The sequence below is a fragment of the Punica granatum genome, chromosome 8 (genome assembly GCF_007655135.1).
Source record: "Punica granatum isolate Tunisia-2019 chromosome 8, ASM765513v2, whole genome shotgun sequence".
Taxonomy (NCBI): domain Eukaryota; kingdom Viridiplantae; phylum Streptophyta; class Magnoliopsida; order Myrtales; family Lythraceae; genus Punica; species Punica granatum.
Window position 1 is genome coordinate 15,551,584 of NC_045134.1, and position 21,681 is coordinate 15,573,264.

At 36.7% G+C, this 21,681-nt stretch overlaps 1 protein-coding gene across 1 annotated transcript; it reads left to right on the forward strand.

Moving 5' to 3' along the window:
- The first annotated feature begins 13,925 nt into the window (after positions 1-13,925).
- LOC116188078 (nuclear transport factor 2) lies at positions 13,926-20,707 on the forward strand. Its single transcript, XM_031517210.1, has 9 exons — positions 13,926-14,210; positions 14,317-14,451; positions 15,501-15,810; positions 17,413-17,720; positions 18,390-18,576; positions 19,027-19,148; positions 19,247-19,312; positions 19,887-19,968; positions 20,264-20,707. Exons 1-9 carry the CDS (start codon positions 14,172-14,174, stop codon positions 20,404-20,406), a joined length of 1,392 nt encoding a protein of 463 aa, XP_031373070.1. The 5' UTR covers positions 13,926-14,171; the 3' UTR covers positions 20,407-20,707.
- The last annotated feature ends 974 nt before the right edge of the window (positions 20,708-21,681 follow it).

Below are 21,681 nucleotides of genomic sequence, written 5' to 3' on the forward strand. Positions count from 1 at the left end.
TTCAAGAAATCCTCTCAAACTCCATAGCCAAGAACACTCAAGAACCAGAAAACTTCAGCACTTAGAAGGAAGAGAAAAGAAAACCGAAAAGATCAAAAGACAGCCTTGAGTTCTTAAGTCGGAAGCCGATGTTCATCATCCCGACTTAAGCTCAAAATTTCTAAAACTTCATATCCCACTCATTTTGGACCCATGGAGTTCATTGGTGAAGTTGGTTTTTCCATTTGAAGTCTTTAAATTAATGTTTCAGGTCAAATAGTGCATTTCGGGTGAAATCGCTACTCTCGGGTGAATAGTGACCCGCCAGCGCCAGTCGCGCGCCCCGCGCACGCTACGCACCCCGCGCACGCCCGCGCCCCGCGCGCACGCTACGCGTCCCGCGCATGCCCGCTCCCCCCGCACGCCTGCACGCCCGTGCGCCTGCTCGCGCCCCGCGCACGCCGCGCGCCTCCCGTGCATTCCAGCCGCACTCCCCGTACACCTAGCTCCCCGAACGTGCATCCTTTGCACCCGAGCATCCTTCCAAGCGTTCAACCGAGTCACCCGACTCTCGAACACTTCCCCGACTCTTTCCTCGTATCCCGAGGCTAGGTAAATCACTCTTGACTTAGAGGAGTTAGGGCTCTTTACATTATTTGCATGGTTATGGAGTAATATGGCGTTTTATGCATGTTTAACTTGCAAGACTTAATTTTTATACACTTTCTTGTTATATTATGCATGTTCATCATCATATAACATGTTAGCATGTCGGGAAACATTTGGATCGACCCTCGAAAGACCTTCCCGACCCGAAATAAGCAAAAGAGCTCTCGGGTTTTCCTCAAGAAGAGGTAACCGAGACTTGGCTTGCTTTCCTCGGATTAAGAACGGCCTTCTTAGCCCGATCTAAGTTCGATTCCCGAGTTTTCTCGTGTTTTCTTACATGCATGAAGTCGGTATTGTTTTATCGATTCCTTAAATAACTTGTTTGTGCATGTTTGCATGTTCGAATGCGTTATTCAAATCATGGCAACACCGACTTTAGTTAATCGTGTCATTTATCGTGTTTGTCGTTTGAGCATGCGAGAAATGATTCAAAACAAGACGGAGAAACCTCGTGGAACCCCATTCGGGCCATGGGACCTCTCGGCTATCTCCAAGGAGAAGTAACCGAGAGCCTCTTAGACTCGTACGGGTTGCTTGAGGCTTCCTCTTCCCGTTTTGAGTCCGTTCTCGGCTTTCGTGTAATTTGCAATTTACATTATCGTCGCAATATCGCATGAAAATGTCTTTTCAAAACAAAACATGCATGGATTCGGGTATCGATGACTCATTCGGGTCCATTCGGTTATGAGGGTAGCTTCGGTCATTGGACCAAATTATCCTCGATCCTTATGGAATCGTCTTGGTCGTCGAGTCGTGAATCATTTTCACAATTAATGCATTCGGCACAACCCTTAAGCATTAATTCCACAAACAGGTTAATCGGGACGCTCACATGATTAAACCCACTTTACACTGATAAAGTTTACACGAATTTGCCATTAACTGATAACTCGCGTCGATGAGTTGTCAAATGACGTTGGTGCCCTTTTCAAACTTATCAATTTCAAAACCCGAAACGCGCGGTCCGATGTAGCATGGACGTCTGAAAAGGGCTTCTGTGTCTCAACTTGAGTTTTTACCTGATTCCAGGTAACTCAGGTCATGATGCAGAAGATCTTTCTAGATCACTTCCGGGTAGACCGACTGGTTCTTTGGCTTTTTCGGGGTTCTTGCATAACCCTGGACGATCCAGGGAATTGGTCGACACCGGCTACAGGCCGAGGTGGCCCGCACTACGATGTTTCCCCTTTTCTGAAAACAACTTTCAAATAAAGGGCAAAATCGTCTTTTCACAATTCAGCGACACCCCTAGGGTTAGCATGACAGAAACACTACAGTACGGGATAAGAATAGGCTACCTATTCAGGTACAAGTTTATCTGCATAGCCTTTTTTTATCTAACTGATAAGTTTCTGTCATCCTAACATAGACTCGGGTAACTAGAACGGTTATCTCTGTCAGAAAACATGCAAAATCCTGATTAACCTTTCACTCGACCTAACCAAACACTAGATAATGGTTAGGAGGAATTCTAGATTCCAAATCTAGAGTCAAAACACGAGTTTGGTTAATTTAGTGGAAATTCAGTGTCACAATACGGAACAACTGTAAAAGCAATCCACACACACGAGATTTGACTCTCTTTGTCAAGTTCTCAAAACAAAGCCGAATGCTATAACGTTGGCACGTGCTTGTTTGTCTAGGGTAGGATTTGCATGCCAAAATACCCCGGATTAACAACTTGTTAAAACACGCACACTCGACAATAACAAACACATTGTCTGTTATTAACATATTGCGTGTTATCTTTCCGCACCTGTTTGCCATACGGGTCGAGCCTGATCCCTAGGCCGAATAATATTAGGGTTCAACGCCCTAATCATCGAGCACAGGGTCCAACACCCTAATCATCACTCACAGGATCCAATGCCCTATTCAGTGAGAGCGTCCATTGAATTTCAATTCTTCGGTCTTTTCCCTAAACTCACGGTGAGTTAGAGTGGAATAATAACCGAACGCGAAACGACTGGAATTCGACCCTTTTGTAATTTGTATTTATTGTTTTCGAGAGCATTGTAAGGATTTTATTTTGTACATTTATTCTGTAAGAATTCCAGTCGGTAAGCGAACGGTCCGAGAGTCGAATTAATCGAATCGGTCTAATGCTTGCCCAGATACAAGTAAATCCAAGAACTCGCGGTTCTGGTTCATGCAGGGATTCAACCTCCATGGTTCGATGATCTGTAACGTAAGATTGTGAACCAATTCCCCGACACACGGGTTTACTTCTCTCTCGGCTTCTCCACCGACATCGTTTAATTCATCGAAGTTACGGTGTCAAAACGTGTGAGTCGAGTGCACCCTAATTCATGCGGTAAATAAAACAAAAATGCAAGCCTAGCAAACCAGAGTACCGAAAGGACGTGCGGGATATAGGCCCGCACGTAACATGAACCCCCGAACACGGATTTTCCGGTTCCGTACAGACCAATGCCTTAACGACAAACTAGGTGTTCCATACCCCTAGACCCCGGGTAACTTATCCGCCCTCGACCTTCGGGTCGTAAAATGATAAGTGGCGACTCCTTCTCTCACGCGTGTCCGTCACGCGTCCCCACGGGAAGGTGGACACTCCCAAGCCGCGCGATCCAAAAGCGCGCAATGCGGGCCCCGACGAGAGTCCACATTCGGGTCCGTACAGGTGCCAACTTTTCTAATTTGTAAAAAGATCCCATTTGTGGAGCAGGTGTGATGGAAGAGAGAAAGAGCGGCAATGATAGGCGACCGAGTGAAGAAAAAGCGATTAATGGTATCAGAGTCATGTTCGCAAAATTTTTGAAGGGAGAATGTGATGTGCCTCAGATTGCAGTCCAACACGAATTCGAATTTTCGAGTCTAGACACGCACTCTAGAAGAATCCGGAACACAAATTTGGCTTAATTACATATTAAGTTCCCTATATTGCAATAATATAGTTTCTCTTAATTAGATATTATTTTCTATATTAGCTTGAGTTCGGAGTCTTATATTTCATATTTCAGATTATTTCGTTATTGCATTTTAGGAAAGTTATCAGAAGAGAATATATGTCACTTTCTCATTCTAGGGTCAAGAAGTGTGTTTTCCCTCTATTTATATATATGCTATTAACCTCCTTGTAAGAATAAATCTCATACACAATATTTTGAATGAAATTGCCTACAGCGTTTCCTTTATTTTCTTATATGATTAAGTTCATTGTTTAGTGGTGAAAATCTCGATTCTTATCATTCATTCTTGAGCGTGATGAATCAACCCGACTTTTCTTACTCGTAGCGAGTCATATTATCGAGTGAGTTTTGTTGGTTCTACGATCCACCCTTCTTTCTTATCTAGTTCTGGTTCGTGAGCCCATCATTTGGTATCAGAGCGAAGGTTCAATTCTTGTTGGCAGAGTGAAGCAAGTGAAGAAGTCAACACACATGTGATTGGATTTTGCTAAATATGCGATGATAATGGCTAAAGGCCACCTAGAACGAGTTCCAAGAGGGCTTACCTTCGACCAAGACCTGCTCCCCACATTCCAACGAACAGAAGCGATTTTAGCACGGCTGGAGCGAGTTACCCAAGCCCTCGTGAGTTCCAGTATAATAAGATGACATCTATGGGTACAAGAGGATTATCGCCCAAAGAGAATCCTGAATTTCAACTAAAGCATGAGTGCAGAAGAATTCTTGATGTGGATTTCGAATATGGACCAATTCTTTGACTACTAAGTCATCCCTGATGATGGAAGTCGAGTTGATAGAGTTGTTTGTCGGTTAAAGGACAAAGCGTCTACTTGGTGGGAGAAATTGGAAAACAATCGTTTTCGAGATGGAAGGAATTTGGTATTTACATGGAGGCGTATGGAGTAGCTCTTAAAGATTAGATTCTTTCCTTTGGCATATGAAGAATGCCTCTATGAATCTGAAGACAGTTGCAAGAAGTCTACCTATCCTTTTGACAATGGAAAAACAAATGCTTTTCATATGACGATCGTTGATGTTAAGGAAAAAGTACAACTTGAAGAAGCTTCTATGAATGGTGACAAATTAAGAGAAGAAGTGGAGTCCAAGAATGAAGCAGCTAAAGCGTCACAAGATATTAATATTTTGATCAAGAAGGGTTTAGCGATTTGCAAGATTCTTCAGGAAGAACTAATTTCAAACTCTCTAGAGAAATTCTAGATTGAACTAATTTTAAACTTAGGCTAGATGGAGGTTCAAAGATAAATTGCCATGGAAGATTTATTGGGGGTGTTAAGTCCAATCGAGCCAAAGTTAGCCGAAACATATGTGACTCCACCGAGAAAGCAGCTGCAATTCAACCAAAGAGATGGTTGGCGAGGAAGCAAAAAGAAGTCGATCTATGAAGAATTACAGGAGAGAGTTTGGATAGAAAAGTTGGTCATTACGTGGCAAGCTAAAAAGCACCGAAACGCACACATGAAGACCGTGAGAAGATCGACGAAGACTCGAGGACGCGCCTTTTTCCAACCGAGAAAGGATGACGTGCCTCAAATTGCAGCCCAACACGAATTCGAATTTCCGAGTCCTGACACGCACTCTAGAAGACTCCGGAACACGAATTTGGCTTAATTAGATATTAAGTTTCATATATTGCAATATTATAGTTTCTCTTAATTAGATATTATTTCCTATGTTAGCTTGAGTTCTGAGTCTTGTGTTTCATATTTCAGATTATTTCGTTTTTACATTTTAGGAAAGTTATCTAGTGGAGAATATATGTCATTTTCCTATTCTAGGGTCAAGGGATGTGTCTTCCCTATATATATATATATGCTATTAACCTCCTTGTAAGAGTAGATCTCACACAATATTTTGAATGAAATTGCCTGGAGCATTTCCTCTCTTTTCTTATCTAAACAAGTTTCTTGTTTAGTGGTGAAAATCCCAATTCTTATCTTTCATCCTTGGGCGTGACGAATCAACTTGACTTTTATTACTAGTGGTGAGTCATGTTATCGAGTGAATTTTGTCGGTTCTACCATCCACCCTTCTTTCTTACCCAGTTCTGGTTCGTGAGTCCATAAGAATGTAATGGATATTATAAGAAATTTTATGGTGTGTTTGGTTTCAGAGTTAAAGTAACTTTGATTTTGATTGTAGAAAAGAACAAATGATTGTGTAGTGTGTTGAGTTAAAGTTAAAGTTAAAATTTTTTACTTGAAAAATGTGTATTTTTATTGTGTACTGTGTTGAGTTAAAGTTAAAGTTAAAATTTTTGTGATTTTAACTGCGAAATCAACGGAGCATAATTTCAATCTGTAAAATAGTGTGAAAATTGCAGTAAGTAAGAATAGACTTAGGTACTTAGCGGTGTTTTGCTGGATTGTTATGGTCATAACAGTAAGTCCTTAGGAAAGACATTGAGACCGTTAGTCAGCGGTGATTGCATAACACCTAAAGGCACTTAAGATTAAACTTACTCTCTTCAATTTACATAAGATTTTGTAGAAAAAATTAAGATGTTTGCACTATTCAAAAAACGCTCTCGTCGAAAATCCAAAGTTAGTTCAGATACTAGTAGTATTTATTATTTTTAGTCCGCTCAAACTGAATTTCTATGCCAATAATGGAATCTAACCAAGATCTTTATAATGCACAAGAAGTTCAAATTGCGAATATAGAATAAGATTTACAAAACTAGGATATTCCCAAGACTAAAAAGAAAGAAATATATGAAGTTGAAATTTTCAATTCTTTTCAAGGTTATACCGTTAAAACGGTTGAAATGAGCTAACCAACTCAGAAGAGTGATAAAAAAAAATACTTAAGCAAAATACATATCCATTCATTTATTGATGAGTTATATTTCTCACTAACCATATTTATCCTTGTTTAAATATTTCTTTACATATATGAAATTGTTCATATAATGCATGAATAATTCATAAATTTTTCCTTTACAAAGATTTTTATTATTGAAATTATTAAATATTATGTATTAGTATCTCCAAATTGATATATGTATTTATTAATTTGTACCTATTTATTAAAATTTGGGTGAGCTTTAGTATTACATAGATAGATAGATATGAATATATATATATATATATATATTGTATTACATATATTTTGTAAATAAAATATTTTCCCTATTTTTCCCTTCGACAAATTATAGAAAAGTTTACAAAATTCAACAATATTTATCATTCATTTCCATATGTTATAATTCTTTAGATGTAGCATTGATCATTCTAATATTTACTAATTGTAATGATAAATTTATTTGAATATTATTAAGAGTTAATTCATAATTTTAGTTGCAGGAGTTTTTTTATTATCTAATTTATACTTTCATATATCATTACACTTTTCGACATAACCATAAACTCTTCTAAGATTTATGTAAATTCTAACTTTAAACTCTTGGTAAAATTAGATCATATGTTCCTACAGTATATTTGAAATATATCTAATAAAATATATAAATAAAAAAGAACAAATCATTAAAGTTTTTATAGCGTGATATATAATTTATATCATTTCCAATTCATAAAGTAGTTTCATAGGAGCAATTTCATATCTAATTTATATTTCATTTTTTTCCCAAAATATGCTTGAACTCTTCGACAAAATCTAATAAATTCATAACAGCTTTTAGATTTATTTTGATTATCCTATATTTAAGGACTAATTTTGATAATACGGGAAACAAACATTTATATAGGAGAAATTTTATTTCTTATGGCATCGATTTACATATAATAATTGATTTAGAATGTGACAAAATATCTTACTCTTAAATAACTCTGCAAAGAAAGGAGAATAAAAAGAATTTTAACGCTCAAATATGGGCAAAATAGATAAAATGATACTTTAGAAGAGATTTATTTACAATATCAATCTTCTAAAATTCTAACTGAATTTGATATTTATAGAAATAGTTTATATTTTGCGCATATTTGTAGAAATATTTAATGCTCCAATTAAATAAATTAATTCTTCATTTATCTAAATTGGTCTAATTTTTGTAGGAATATTTCTTTCATTAAAATCTTTTTTATAAGGTAAAGGACAATATGCTGCTTTCGTTGCCAAAAAGCATTTGATATTGATGAGCATATTTCTTTTTCAAACTTTTCTTGCAAAATTTGTACCCTTTCCTGTATTTCTCTTTTTATATTTTGTTGTTCTATTCTTTTTCCTTTTAAATCTTCATTTAGAAAATTAAGAGATTTTCTTTTGCCTTGATTAAACTTATTGTTTTAAAAATTGAACTACTTTGTAAAGTTAAAAAATCTTTTTCTTTGATAGGATCTAAGAATTCAAAACATAGAGTCTTTCGCAAAATATTAGTACATCCTTTAGTTGTTGCTTGAAAAATATATAATTATGTTAAAAATAGCGTATCCAAAATTATTCTTATGGAAATATCTTTAACCAAAATAAAATTTGTTATAAAACAATATTCGTTTTTACAAACATGATCATTCAATATTTTATAATTAATTTTTAATCTTGACCCATTCGCACCGTGAAGTCTTTCGGTAGTTTTTCATAATATATCGTAGGTACTATCCCTTCTTGTAAGCAATTCCTATCTGCTTCAGTATCTAGTAAGACTAAAGTGTCTAATTCAAAATCTCCTCCTATGATTACCTTTACTCTTATATGCCACTTTTGTATAGGTATCGTGGAAATAATGTTTAAGAATTCACCTTGAGATTTACTAGTAGCGTCTTGTGTATCTTTCTTTTCTTCCTTCTTATTTTCTTTCGTGTTTTCTTGGTCTATATTTTGAACATTTTTTGAAACTCCGTCTAAAGTGGTAAGAAAGTTTTTTATTTCGAAGTTTTCATGCCGTAATTCTCTAATTTGTCTTTTAATTTTATTTATCACCTTTGTAAATCTTGAATCGTAGCAGGCTTACTTTCTGGTTTAAATGCGTCAAATATATGTTTAAGATTATACATGACTATTTCTTTTTCTTGCTTGTCTTCTTCCTTTTCTAGAAGCATTTTTCTAAATTTCATTAAAGTTTCTAATTTTTCTCTTAGTTTTTCTAATTCTTCTATTTTTCCAAAATCTCCTTTTCTTCTTTCGTAATGACATTAATTGATTGCTTACAAAAACAAACTCCACCTTTTGTACAAGTGTTATCATCTGATTTCGTATTTTGAATTTTGTAAACATATTCAAAATCAATCGAACTAGTTTCTTCGAAATTAGAAGATTCATTTTCAGAAAGTATCGATAATATTTTTTGTTTGGGCAAATTACACAAAAAAAACCTAAATTTTGTAAAACGTATCAGTTTTGTCCTAAATTTTGTTTTGTAACAAAACAAAGCATAAGTTTTCTAAATTGTCTCAAAAATGACATCCGTTATAAATTCAATCAATTTTGCATATATGGACTGTTAACTTCATACATAAATTAATAAACAAATAAGATATGTTAAATAAAAAAATTCAAATTTTCAAAAAAGTCTCAATTTCATCATAAATTTAGTATGTAATAAAAAAACAATATGATTTATCAGATGATGTGTAAACTATGTGGGTCCTGTGGAGTCCACGTAGGCAAATAGACGGCAAACTTAACAGAATGGTAACGGGAAGTCAAATCTGAGACGATTATCAAAACATGTGATTTTTTTTATTACAAAACAAAATTTAGGACAAAACTGAGACGTTTTACAAAACTTAGGTTTTTTTGTGCAATTTGCCCATTTTGTTTTAAATCCTCATTCATCGTTATTTCACTAATTTTCTTTTTGACTCGACATTTCAAACTTATATGTCCTTTATTCCTGCATTTGTAGCAAATTATTGCTCTTTTATTTTTGTAAAGGTTTTTCGTAAATTTTTTCGTGTTATTTTTTGAAGAATAGTTCCTATATTCTTCTTTACATGGTCTTATAGATTTTTTATTGTATTTCTTTCTAAAAGATTTTTTCACACGTTTAGAAGGAGGAGATAATTTGAACTTTAACTTTAGGTCTGTGCATAGCATTAATCTTTCTTTCGTAACATAATTTATTATTTCACCATATGTTAGAGCATAATAAGGTATATTTCCGCCTTGTCTCTCTCTTCGTTCTCTTACCTTTTATGCAAATAAGGGTGGTAATTCGGAAATAAATTTTCCTTTCTACAAATCTTGATTGCAGTCAGTTCTTTAAAACATCTTTGCAAAAAATACATCTTTATACCACGTAAAATCATATAAAGTGGGACAACTTAGGTCTGTTAATAATTATGTGGATCTTTCTTGCAGTTGATGTGGATCACCAACAAAATGTTTAGTGATTATGTAAATCGGGGTTGATATTGCTATTTTTACATCTTCTTCGTTTATATTTTGTGTAGCAGTTAAAATATAATTTCATTGTTCTTCCGTTAAATAATTATCCCACATCCCTTTAGAAGACCAATGAATCCTGCTGTTAGGAGTTTAGCAATTGCGTGATCATTATTATTTTTACCTCTATATGTCGTAGCGGCTATAGTCATTTCGTTAATTATGTTAATAATTTGATACTCTGATTGTCCGTTTAGATTCCATTAGTAAAGGCTATCTTCGGAATATGAACTACAAATGCTGGTTCTTTGTATTGTAAATCAGGAGGTGCAGGTCTAGGGTAGTATTTTTTGAAAAGAACTGTCTTTTGCCCGGGTTATATCGTCATATCATGTTGATGTTTCAGCTTTCATTATTCATTTCCCTAAACTGGTCAACTAAATTTTGAATTTCGTCTTCATAATCTTCACTTTCATTTTTACTTTTATCCTTTTGTGAAATTATCTGAATATTTTTACCCTTATTTTCCGCTAAAGTGAGTTTATCTATTTTACAGTTATTTCTTTTAACAAATCATTCGTATTTTCTTTATTTAAAATGCAAAGTTCTTCGTCAGAAATTACTGGAGGTTTAAAAAGGGGTTTTGAGAGATGAAATTCGGGCTTTGGTTGGAAAGAGGAAGAAGCAATATTATTCCCTATCTTTATTGGAGATTATGTACGATATTTTATCCTGTCTAATTGTTCGGACATGGTGTGAAGCATTTGATTAGAAAAATTATTTTGTATCTAAACATTTCTTATATCATACTAGCAGGACTACTAGTGATTCCTAGTTCATCTTTAATCATTTTAAAAGGTACAACCGTAATTTCTTCCTTAAACTCTAACTCCTTTAATTGAGGGTGAATTGACACAAATGTTTCTCCTTTGCATGTATTCCAATTTTGAGTTGTTCTATTAATAGTTAGCAAGTTTAATTTCTTGTATGTTTCAAACCGCTTAAAAAATGAATCTTCTTCTTTCCAATCATTCATATACTTGTAATAATCCTTTTGAATTTGATCTCTTTGAGTTTTGTCGTAGTCAACAATTTTTTTTTTCTCTTCTATCTTTGTTTTGTTCGTTGTAGAATTCTTTTTTTATTTTTTCTTTATCGAAGACAAATTCTCTGGTTATCCTATAAATATCTTTATATTCAGAATTATCTGCTTGCATATCAGACTGTGTGGGAGACATTGACTTTCCCGTCTCTTCTTTGAAAATAGGTATTGGAATTTGCCTATTAAAATCTACTCCTTGCAAATTAATAGAAGAGGTTTTCGTTGTATGAAAAGAATTCCTAGAAGGAGTTGGAGAAGTACCAAAAGATTCTTAAAAAGAAGAAATTCTCTTAAGGTGTGGGCCTTCAAAGTTCAATTGGACATTTCCCTCTTCAAATTTTATTATCCTAGAGGGCATACTACTAGAGGAGCTGTCATATTTCAGCATCATTTTCTTAATATTCCATGACTCTGAAAAAGTGACTTCTTCTCGTTTTAAAGATTTGGGTCATGACGCATGATCTTTCTGTATTTGCTTCTATTAAAACTGTCTCTCCCATTTTTTACTTTTAAAGCTTTTGGTGAGAGTTTAGTGGTCATCAATTTATAATAAAATTCTATATGTTAAGACTAAATATTTTCCCTATTTTGCAAAATAGTGAATTTGCGTTTGTACAATTTAAGTTAAAAGTATCTAATACTAAAGGGTCATTTAGATTTATGGAAAAGTTAAGATAACAATTAAAGTCTACATGACCATTATGTAAATTTGGACTGCTAATAAGGATTTCTTAAAAAGAAATAAACCTTGTTGTAAAAACTTATATTTCGTTATATGTTCTCTTATATATTCTTTCGCAAATATATGTAAAAAAATATTTAAGCAAGAAAAAGTAATGGTTAGTGAAAGTTATTTTTCATTATATGAACAATTTCATGTATGAAAAGAAATGTTTAAGCAAGGATAAATATGGTTAGTGAGAGATATTTTTTGAATATTCTGCTATGATATATGAGAGGTGTCCAACTCTCCAGTCATAATACAGAAAGAGATCCTAAAATTATTGCTAAAGAAAAACCAAGGACTTGTCGCTGCTGCTGCTCCTCCTGCCGTCCTCTATTGTTGTCACTGTTGCTCCTTCTTTCCTTCCACTCGCTATGCTGCTTTGCCTCCGGGCCTCCCACGCCTTAGCTGTTTCTATTCCTCCTCCTCCTTTGCTGCGGCTACTTCCTGCCTAACCTCCCAATTCCCTCATCCTTCACTCACTGTAGCTGCTGTTGCCATCGCTCTTTCTCCTGCACTCCCAACCCTTTGTTGTTGCTGCTCTTCCCTCCTTTCCAATGACATCTGTTACTAACAGCCCTTCGCAATCGTGGTTGAGCTCGGCTGGCTTAATTGGACCTCATGGCCTCGAATTAAAAAAAAAAGAATATGGGGAGAGGAAGAAGAAGAGGTCGGCGGCGGTGGGCCTCGCCTTGGTTGTTCTTTTATTTTGGTTAAAATTCAAGGTTGCAGGGGCCTTGCCGCACGCCGCCACATCATTCCAATCGGAGTCATTGGCAACCTCATAGGGGTGGTGGTGACGCCGACAAGATCCTCACCGCCGGTACCCCCTTTCAAGTCTTTGGTTTTTCTTATTTTTATTTTTTACGGATTTAATATTATTTAAACACTTTATGGGCCTACCTTTAGTGCCACTTGTGCATCATTAGTGTCACATAGCAAAATCGGTCAAAGTTAATGAAGTAATGTCATGATAGATGGAACAAAAAAGTTGAAATCGGTAAGACTATTTCCATTCACAGTCTCTCATTTTAATCTCCGAAGTGATCTAATCACTGCCACATTATCGCCACATCATTTTGTGACACACTCAACAAAAAAACAAGAGACTCGCCACTCTAATTATTTTCTCTGTTTTTGAGTGTTTCATGTGGCCTATATACATATGAAAAAGGGGCCAAATGACTCCTTTTTAAGAAAGAGCCAAATGGCTCTTTTTTTTTTTTTAAAAAAAAGGGAAGGGGGAAAAGCTATTGCATGTAGAGAGACGCCTCAGTGTGGGCCGTCTTCCGTCCGCGTCTCTGACATTGCCGCGTCAGCTTCAGAGATGCGGTGGGAGACCGCATCGGAGATAGTTTCACTTTTTGTGTAGTGTTTGAAATTTCGCTCTAAAATGATAAAATGAAAATAGTTCATATCTTTTCACCCTAAAATTTAACAATGCGTTTGTTTTCGGAGTTAAAGTCACGAATTTGTGATTGTGATTGTGATTGTAGAAGAACACAAAAATATATGGGGCCCACCAGTTTGACTTTTGAAATATAAAATGAATGGAAGGTAGAGATAATTAATTATAATGGGATTGTATTTTAATAATATATGGGGCCCACCAATTTGACTTTTAAAATGTGTGTTTTGTTGTGTAGTGTTTTGAGTTAAAGTTAAAGTTAAAATCTTAAATCACGACTTTGAAAACAAACGGAGCATAAGCACTTAAAAGTCCAAACAGGCATATACTGAGAGCATGTCACTCAGGTTTGTTTAGATTTATAGGTAAATAGCGAAAAAGAGAGGGAGTTGAGAGGACTGAATGTACTTTCTAAAAAGATTTTATAGAGGTTACCCTCTCCTTTCCTTTCTTTTCCTCTATTTTCTCGGTTCAAACAGGAGATTGGGGACAAATTTTCTGAATTCCTTTCACCATTTAAAAGATTTAAAATTTTGAATATATAAACTATGATTTCTTAATTTTCTTTTGAGAGAAAATAAATCAAAGAAGAGAGAGAAATTGAAAAATAATAAAATAAAAAAATTCCCTAAAAAGCAAACGGGCTTCTGGATTTCTTCAAGAAAATTAAGGGCCTAGATGCAACAATTGTAGAAGTATATGGGTCGCAACGAAACAAGACGTTTTGATCGGATGGCACGGCATCATCTCCCTTCTCCTGTGCTGATTGTCCCATTTCCTCAAATCTTTCCCTCTCAGCAGCTCCTCCTCCTTAAAATACTGCGTGCGACTGTGGGTGACTTTTCCTTTTAAACCCCAACCCCTCTTCTCTCGACGTACATCACCCAGTCCTCTTTCTAGGGTTTTAGACGGTGCCTTTGCTTTGCCTTCTCTCTTTGATAGAGAGAGATCTCTGCAGTAACACGCCCGATCTTCTCCTCCTCCTCTTCGCTCTTCTTCTGTCCATGCGCCTGTAGGAAAAACCCACCCGGAGAGACCCGACAAGGAACGTTGCAGTAGATGGCTTCTTCTTACTCCGGGCCGGTGACGGCGATGCAGGTGGGTCACAATCGAATCTCAAAATCCCTGCTTTTGCATCTTATTCCGTCCTGACTCGTGGATGGAGTAATATAATCCGCGGGTTCATTGAGCTTCTGTGTGGCAGGTCGGCTCGTATTTCGTGGGGCAGTACTATCAGGTGCTTAAGGAGCACCCTGATTTGGCGCATCAGTTCTACACCGAGTCGAGCGCCATGGTTCGTGTCGATGGGGATAGCAGCGAGGCCGCTTCCTCGATGCTGGTACTGCTTTTGTTCTGCTAAGATCTTAGATTTTTTTGTATTTTAGCTCCTCGGCGTGAGCACTCTCTTATGGATCTGCGATGCATAAGCAAGAATTGGTTCCTCGTTTTTTTATCTGAGGTTTAGACGAATTGGTCAGAAGGTGCTGTTGCTGCTCCTTAGGGAGATCGTGAAAACCACCCCTTTGATATCCTTGGTGTCCTTTCGTTTAATGATACTATTCCAAATTTTATGTACAATTCTTGCACTACAGGGAATGGCCAATAATCCGACCAGTGTTAATTATCACTCCCGTTTGTTCTAATATCGGGGAACTGATGTCGACATACTTCAACTTTTTTGTTTGACTAGTTAGTATACCCGTTTCTCTTACTTCTTTTATGGATAATAATGCTTTAATCTTTTGCTTTTTTTAGCCATTCATCAGTTCATTATAAAGCATAAAGATTCTTCATATTCTCAACGTTATGAATTTGGCATTTCAAATAATTTGGCGCCCATTGTTCACGTTCATGATGAGGACTTCAGTACCTTCAGCAGTTTTTAGAACTAAAATAGAACGCATATTAGGGAAGGAGGTTGAGATTGTGAAAAGAGAGGAGCTAGGAGAGATTTCTGGGATAGATGTCTGGCAGTAAATAATTTTTCCACGCTTGATCATGAGGTATGTTTGGAGTGCATATATCCAAAAGTCCTGTTATAGGAGTTCCATAACAAGTATTTTCTTTTCTCGTGCATTGAAGTTGTAGAAAGTGAAATACCGATCGATTTGTATGTATAGTTGCACGCATCTCGGTGGTTATTTCCTATTTGGAATTGTATCTTTCTAGATCTGTCTTTGTTTGCAAGTTGATTTTTTTTTTTGATGATTGAGCTAACTATAACTTATAATATATACTAGTTTAGAAATGTAGTTTACAAGTGGTCTTCATCATATCATCAAGCAGGAGTTAAATGGAGTACCCTTTGAGGCTATCATGAGTTACATTCTTGGTTCATTTGATGAAGTTCATGTTACTTATAATATTTTCCTCCTTCCTCCTGCGCAGGAAATCCACGCACTTCTCATGTCGCTGAATTTAACCGCTATTGAGGTCAAGACGATCAACTCTCTCGAGTCTTGGAATGGGGGAATTGTGGTCGTGGTATCAGGTTTAGTTAAAACGAAGGATTTCCACAGTAAGAGGAAGTTTGTGCAGAACTTTTTCCTTGCACCTCAGGAGAAGGGTTATTTTGTCCTCAACGATATCTTTCAGTTCTTCGAGGAGGAACCTATTTATCAGCACCCCGCAACCATGATGCCCGAGGACAAAGTCAAGATGCAGTTAAATGCACCTAACTCTCTCCCTGAGCCACCAGGTAAGGTTCTGCACTTTCGCTTCTATTCAGATGTATTAAATAGTAAGAGTATACTCAGAGTGGGGTTGCACTGTGCTGTTGTGCTCGTTGGACTTGAGATATGCCTTTACAAAAACAAACTGCCAAACCTGAACAGCCGCCCGCAACAACCAAAAAAAAAAAAAAGAAGAAAAAAGAGAGGAAAAACTACGATAAAAGGGATGAATTCTGGATTGTAGCTTGGCAATTGATTGATCAATTTTTGATGAGGAAGTACACATCTTGAAGACCAGTTGGGTGCTCTGGTGTATGTATCCCTTCCCAGTGCTTTGCAAAGGCAGCTGGCCACTCGCCAAATGCGCTGGGGCGCCAGCCCGGCCCCTTCTTTGATATCAGGCAAGCAATGCCAGTGAGGGAAGCGCTTTTGATGCTTTATCAAGAGATGAATGGTCCACAGGGCACTTGCCTGTTAAAACTTTTTCTTTGCTCTGATTTTCTCGGATGGAAATAAGATCACTTTTACAGCTATTGTACATATTGACATCAGATGCAGCCCTCCCCTGACGTGCTAATGGATGGGCAGTGAGACCTGATCCTTACTACTTTTAAATTTTTAAAAAAACCTGCTACTTCATTTTCTTCGTTCAGTTTTTCGTTGGTCTCTCACTCTTCTTCTGTCAGAGATTTCCCTCTCACTCATCTTTATACTCCCAATTGATGATTTCTCTCTCAAATTGAAAACCACCAGGACTCACTAACCATTAAAAGAACCACTCTTCCTTTGCAATGTTAATTTTTTATTTTTATTTTTGTTTGTTTTTACTCTGCTTTGCTTTGTTGAAGCTGTTATTTCTCTGACACTCTGTTTCTTCCTTTTATAACGAGATGCATGATCTTTTTCTTTCAAGAATCTGAAGTTTTTATTTTTATTTTATTTTTAATTTTAAAATTATCTTCTGCAAAATGATCTTTATTAGGTACAGTGTAAGAGTTATTGTGAAGCATACGGGATAAATCTATTTGAACCATTGTAGATACAATTTATTATGCTTTTTCATTATTGCCTGACTTTGCTTGGTCCTAGCACCACAGGCTGTATAGGCCCCTAGCACATTAAGGGCGCCTAAAGCTTTTAAAAACACTAGGATATTTACTTATGGAAAAAGAAAGCATAGTTTTATTAGTTTGTTTTGTGGGATTGGTTTTATGAATTATGTACTACACTTTTTCTTAATCTCCTTCAAGGTGAGCTTATTGATTTAGCTACTAGTTATTTGGAAAGATAAGAGCTTGAATTAGAAGAGAAAGATTTTACCTGCTCCCTGAGACCAAAGTTTACACCTTCTCTTTACTGCAGCATCGTTCTCTTTTACTGTTTAATTTCTGGCATCTATTTTTCTTGAGTGATTCTGTTCCTCTTGGTAAGAGATGACGTAGGCTGATATGTGTCATGGAGTATAACATCAAGATGTTAGAATAGAGCATAAACCGTGAATATGTTTGCACATGTCAATTGGAAAATGGAAACGTCTTGTGCTATACTTTGACTATTGCTGGACCTTTTATACTCTTGCTTTCTGGGGATGACTCATATTATATATATATATGGTTTGGCTTTGGCAGTTTCTAACTATGTCTTGGAGGAGGAGGCTAGTGATTATGTTAACTCCGTAAATATTGAAGATAACTCAATCGATGAGTATGGTCAAGAAAACCTGCGTGATGAGTATAATCAGGAGAATCCAGTTGATGAGTACAATATTCCTGAGCAGCACCAGTATGAAGAGGTTGAGCCGGAACCTGTTTTGGAGAATGCTTATAAAGAGTGTAGATCTGTCCCTGTGCAAACTTTGAACACAGTGCCGGTAACCCAAGATGCCACTGCAGATGAGCCTGTGGAAGAGCCCACGAAGAAAACTTATGCTTCTATTGTATGAAGCTCTTTCTTTCTCAGTGTGCAATTGTTCCTTCCGTTTCTCATCGTGCATCTGTGTTGCATGCGATTTTGTTTACAATACAGCAAAATTTTTCAACATAAATTTAATGGGGAAAATCAAATAGTCTCAAATTCCTAGGAAAATAAGCAGACAGAGAAATGCAGTTTAGGTATCTTATATTGATTTGACAATGATTAATGGTTGTTCGCTGTGGACATTTTATGAATTCTTATGTTGATATCGTTGATCCTATGCAAGATGGTGATGATTATCGAATTAAAATTTTTTATGGGGAAGGGGATCTGTCATTAGATTACTGGTCTTTAACTGGTTAATACTTGGATGTGGACTGTTATTGATTCATCTGAATGCTCCAGATATTCGAAACTGTACATATTTAAATAAGCTGGAGCCCATATTCCTTGCAAGGTTGTTGGTATCCTGCATGAGTAATTATGGTTATGATTTAGGGGATCTATGAATTTTACCTCAATTGTCATAGATGACGGTTTTAAAAACTCAGCAAGATACATGTTGGGTGGATTTTATGAAATAAGGATAATATTACCTAGTTGTTTGTGTAACTGTTTGCAATTTATTTTTGGCACTTTGGGCTGCTGCTTGATGCTGGACTGAAATCTGGTTGTGCTGTGACATTGCTAGTTGCGAGTTGCCAAAGGACCATTTGTATCAGCTGTCTCTTCTCAGCCATCTGTGAACAAGCAAGTCCCTGTGTCATCAGACTGGAGTTATGTGCCACAGCCTGGTGCACAACAGTCTAACTCAGCAGCATTTGTCGAGCCTGAGCCTGTTGTTGAGGCAGCAGAAGATGGTTACATGGAAGATGAAGGTGATTGTCATTTTACAGAGTCTCTGCTTTCGATATGTTCATCACTTGATTAATTTAAATATATACGTGATTAAAATCCCTGCTAATTGCTACTTCCTGATATTGTTGCTTTATTTTACGTGCAACAATTTAATATCAATCATTATTGAAATGCGCCTATGCTTTGGTTTTATTAGGTTTTAGTGATGAGGCACTTCGTAGCGCTTATGTACTTAAATATTAACTGGTTTCAGCTCCTTTTGTTGGCGGTTTTCCTCCCACCATTTTCTTATTCCTTTTCCATTTTACTATCTATCAGGAATCTTTAATATGTTGTTGAGGCATTGAAATTTTTCAATAGTCAGAATTGATGTGGAATAATTTACAGTTACTTTTCATATTTCCATCATGAGTCCTGATTGTAGGAACTCTAAGCTGACTTCTTCATAATAAACAATTCGATCTTATCAGGACTATCAAAATCTGTCTACGTGAGAAATTTGCCATCAACAGTTGCTGAAGGTGAAATTGCTGAAGTATTCAAGAATTTTGGCAAAATAAGACCAGATGGTGTTGCTATCAAATTGCGGAAGGTAGTGCCCTGACTGATGTATGTATATATATATATATTTTTGGCTGGCCAGATGTGGACGCTCTATGATCCTAAAAACTTTTGTTCGTTGTATTTCAGGAAATTGGTGTCTGCTATGCTTTTGTTGAGTTTGAAGACATGGTTGGTGTGCACAATGCAATAAAGGTATATAATTTTGACCCCTGCACTGGCTTCTTAATGGCTATTTTTTTTTGGTTGAAATGACACTAAGGTCTAACACAAAAAACATAGTTTCCTTGGTAATTGCATGCCCCCTTTCTGATATGCCTTATCCTGAGTGTCAGTGGAAGGCACTATGATGTTATGATTGTGTTCTTTTAAGTTTGACTTCCATTGCCTTGTCATTGTCTCTTGAGGCCATGGTTCTCTTCTCTAGGACCACTGGTCGTCTTGTTGGGTGCAGTAAGTAATGTTTGTGAATGTTGTTTCTCAGACCTGTGTTGCTCCTGCTATAGATGCCATTCTTTTGACATATAATCCAATGTGGTTTTTGCAATTGCCGATACCCCGAGATGTTCGAGTCATCTTCATCTTTGTATCAATGAGGATGATGTCCTAGTGTTTTTATGTATTACTGGTAACTTGGACCATCTTCCTGGTGACAATTGTGCCTTAATATCTCATCTTTGGTTGCAAATATTTCTTGCACTGTGTGTTTATGTTAGGGCAGGTTCATTTTACTCTATATTGACTTGGCTTACCGCTGCTTGATAACCAGAATTCTCCAGTACAGTTGGCTGGAAGGTCAGTTTACATTGAGGAGAGGCGGGCAAACAGCACGGGTGCTGCTAGGGGAGGAAGTACGTGCCAAAACCTTGTTTTCTTTACATACATTAATTTTTTTGAAAAACAAAAATTATAATGACTTCATAATGAACTGTTTCTGTTCCTGCTCCATGGTATGGGAAATGGCTTATTAGCAGCCACTAGAATTTGGCTTCTTTGTTGGACACGAGCTCCAATGAGAGACAGATGCTCATTTTAACTTCTCTCATGTTTATTGAGTTATTTTTGGTGTTAGAATTTTGCGAATCCTCTCTTCCACTGGTAAATGAGATGTTGGCTTTATCCAAATTGTCTTCCTTTTATCATCAGGGAGGGGAAGAGGCAGAGGCGGGTACCCTACAGAAGCCCAGAGGGGTCGTTTTGGTGCACAGAGCTTAAGCCGTGGAAGCAACCTTGACAGCACTGACTACAGCCGCTCAAGAGGCAATGGGTCCTATGTGCGCGGTTCCTGATAAAATGACCTGAAAACCCGAGAAGATCGTGTCGTTTGGGGCCTGGACCAAAAAAGTTCTCTTAGGTTGCCCGATAAGACAAGGGATTCTAGCATCTCTATTCTGTGTTTTGGGGTGATATCAGTGTTTGCTTCTTACTGAGGAGTTTTATTTTTGCCGAGGTGTGATTTCGAACTTGTTGGATCATCACAAGGTAAAAGCTTGTAGTGTTCTTTTTTGCCCTTAAGGTTGTGCTGAGCTCTCTCTTGGATCGTTCTTTTTTGTTTCTCAATTCAAGAGGGAAATATTTTTGCCATTCGAAGCCCTAAAGACTTGTGTAGTCGTTTTCAATTTGGAGCCCCCCATGCGTACATGGTCTTCCCTCTTCTCTTTGCATGTATGCTCATATGGGGCAAGGTCGCATGTTGGAGCATTGGTGAATGGCAATAAGTTGGTTCTGGTATTCGCGATACAAAGCTTGTATAGGTAGATAAGTTCTAATCATTTGAGTAAATTAACAATGTCCCTTAAGAAATCGGTGATACATCAAATTTGATCTCAAAAAAATTTTACTTCAATTTTGATCTTGATTTATTAATTATATATCATATTGTCCCTTCCATCTATTTGTCGTTAAAAATTCAACGGGATCTTCTAATGGAAGGGGCAATAAGGTTAAGAACAAAATTGATGTAAAAAGAGTAAGAAATAATATCATATCAGATGTTTTCGTTACATATATTTAATCTGTCAAAATTCAATTTGATATAAAGAATCTTTTGAGGTCTGATTTGATGTAATATTTTGATTTGATGTAATATTAATTTAACGAGGGTAAATTGTTAGCTTACTCGGTCATTTCTTGCGAGATTCAAGCGAACACGTCAAACTTCTCTCGCTAAAAAATGGATCCTCTCCTGGCTGTAATTATTATCGATGGTGAGAAAATACCATGCAGTTGAAACAGAAGGCTTTATTATACGGCGCTGTGCTTCCACGTGAATTCTCAGGTTGGTAATGTTGCTTTATTTTGGGCAAGTCTTTCCAACCTGAGAATTGATAAGCCTTATCAATTTCTTGGCTAGCACGGGCTGAAAAAATTGATAAGGTTCGTTGCCTCAGATATACACCGATCTTTGTGTATGGAGTTCCTGAACCTACTATGGCTAGCACAAAGCAAGCGTTAGCAGGGGTCAGGAGTTGCCGAGAATTTCCCTCCAATGCTCGATGTCAGAACTCGGTTGGAATTAGGAATAACCACTTTATGTACCGAGTTGGCATTTGTTATACGTTGCT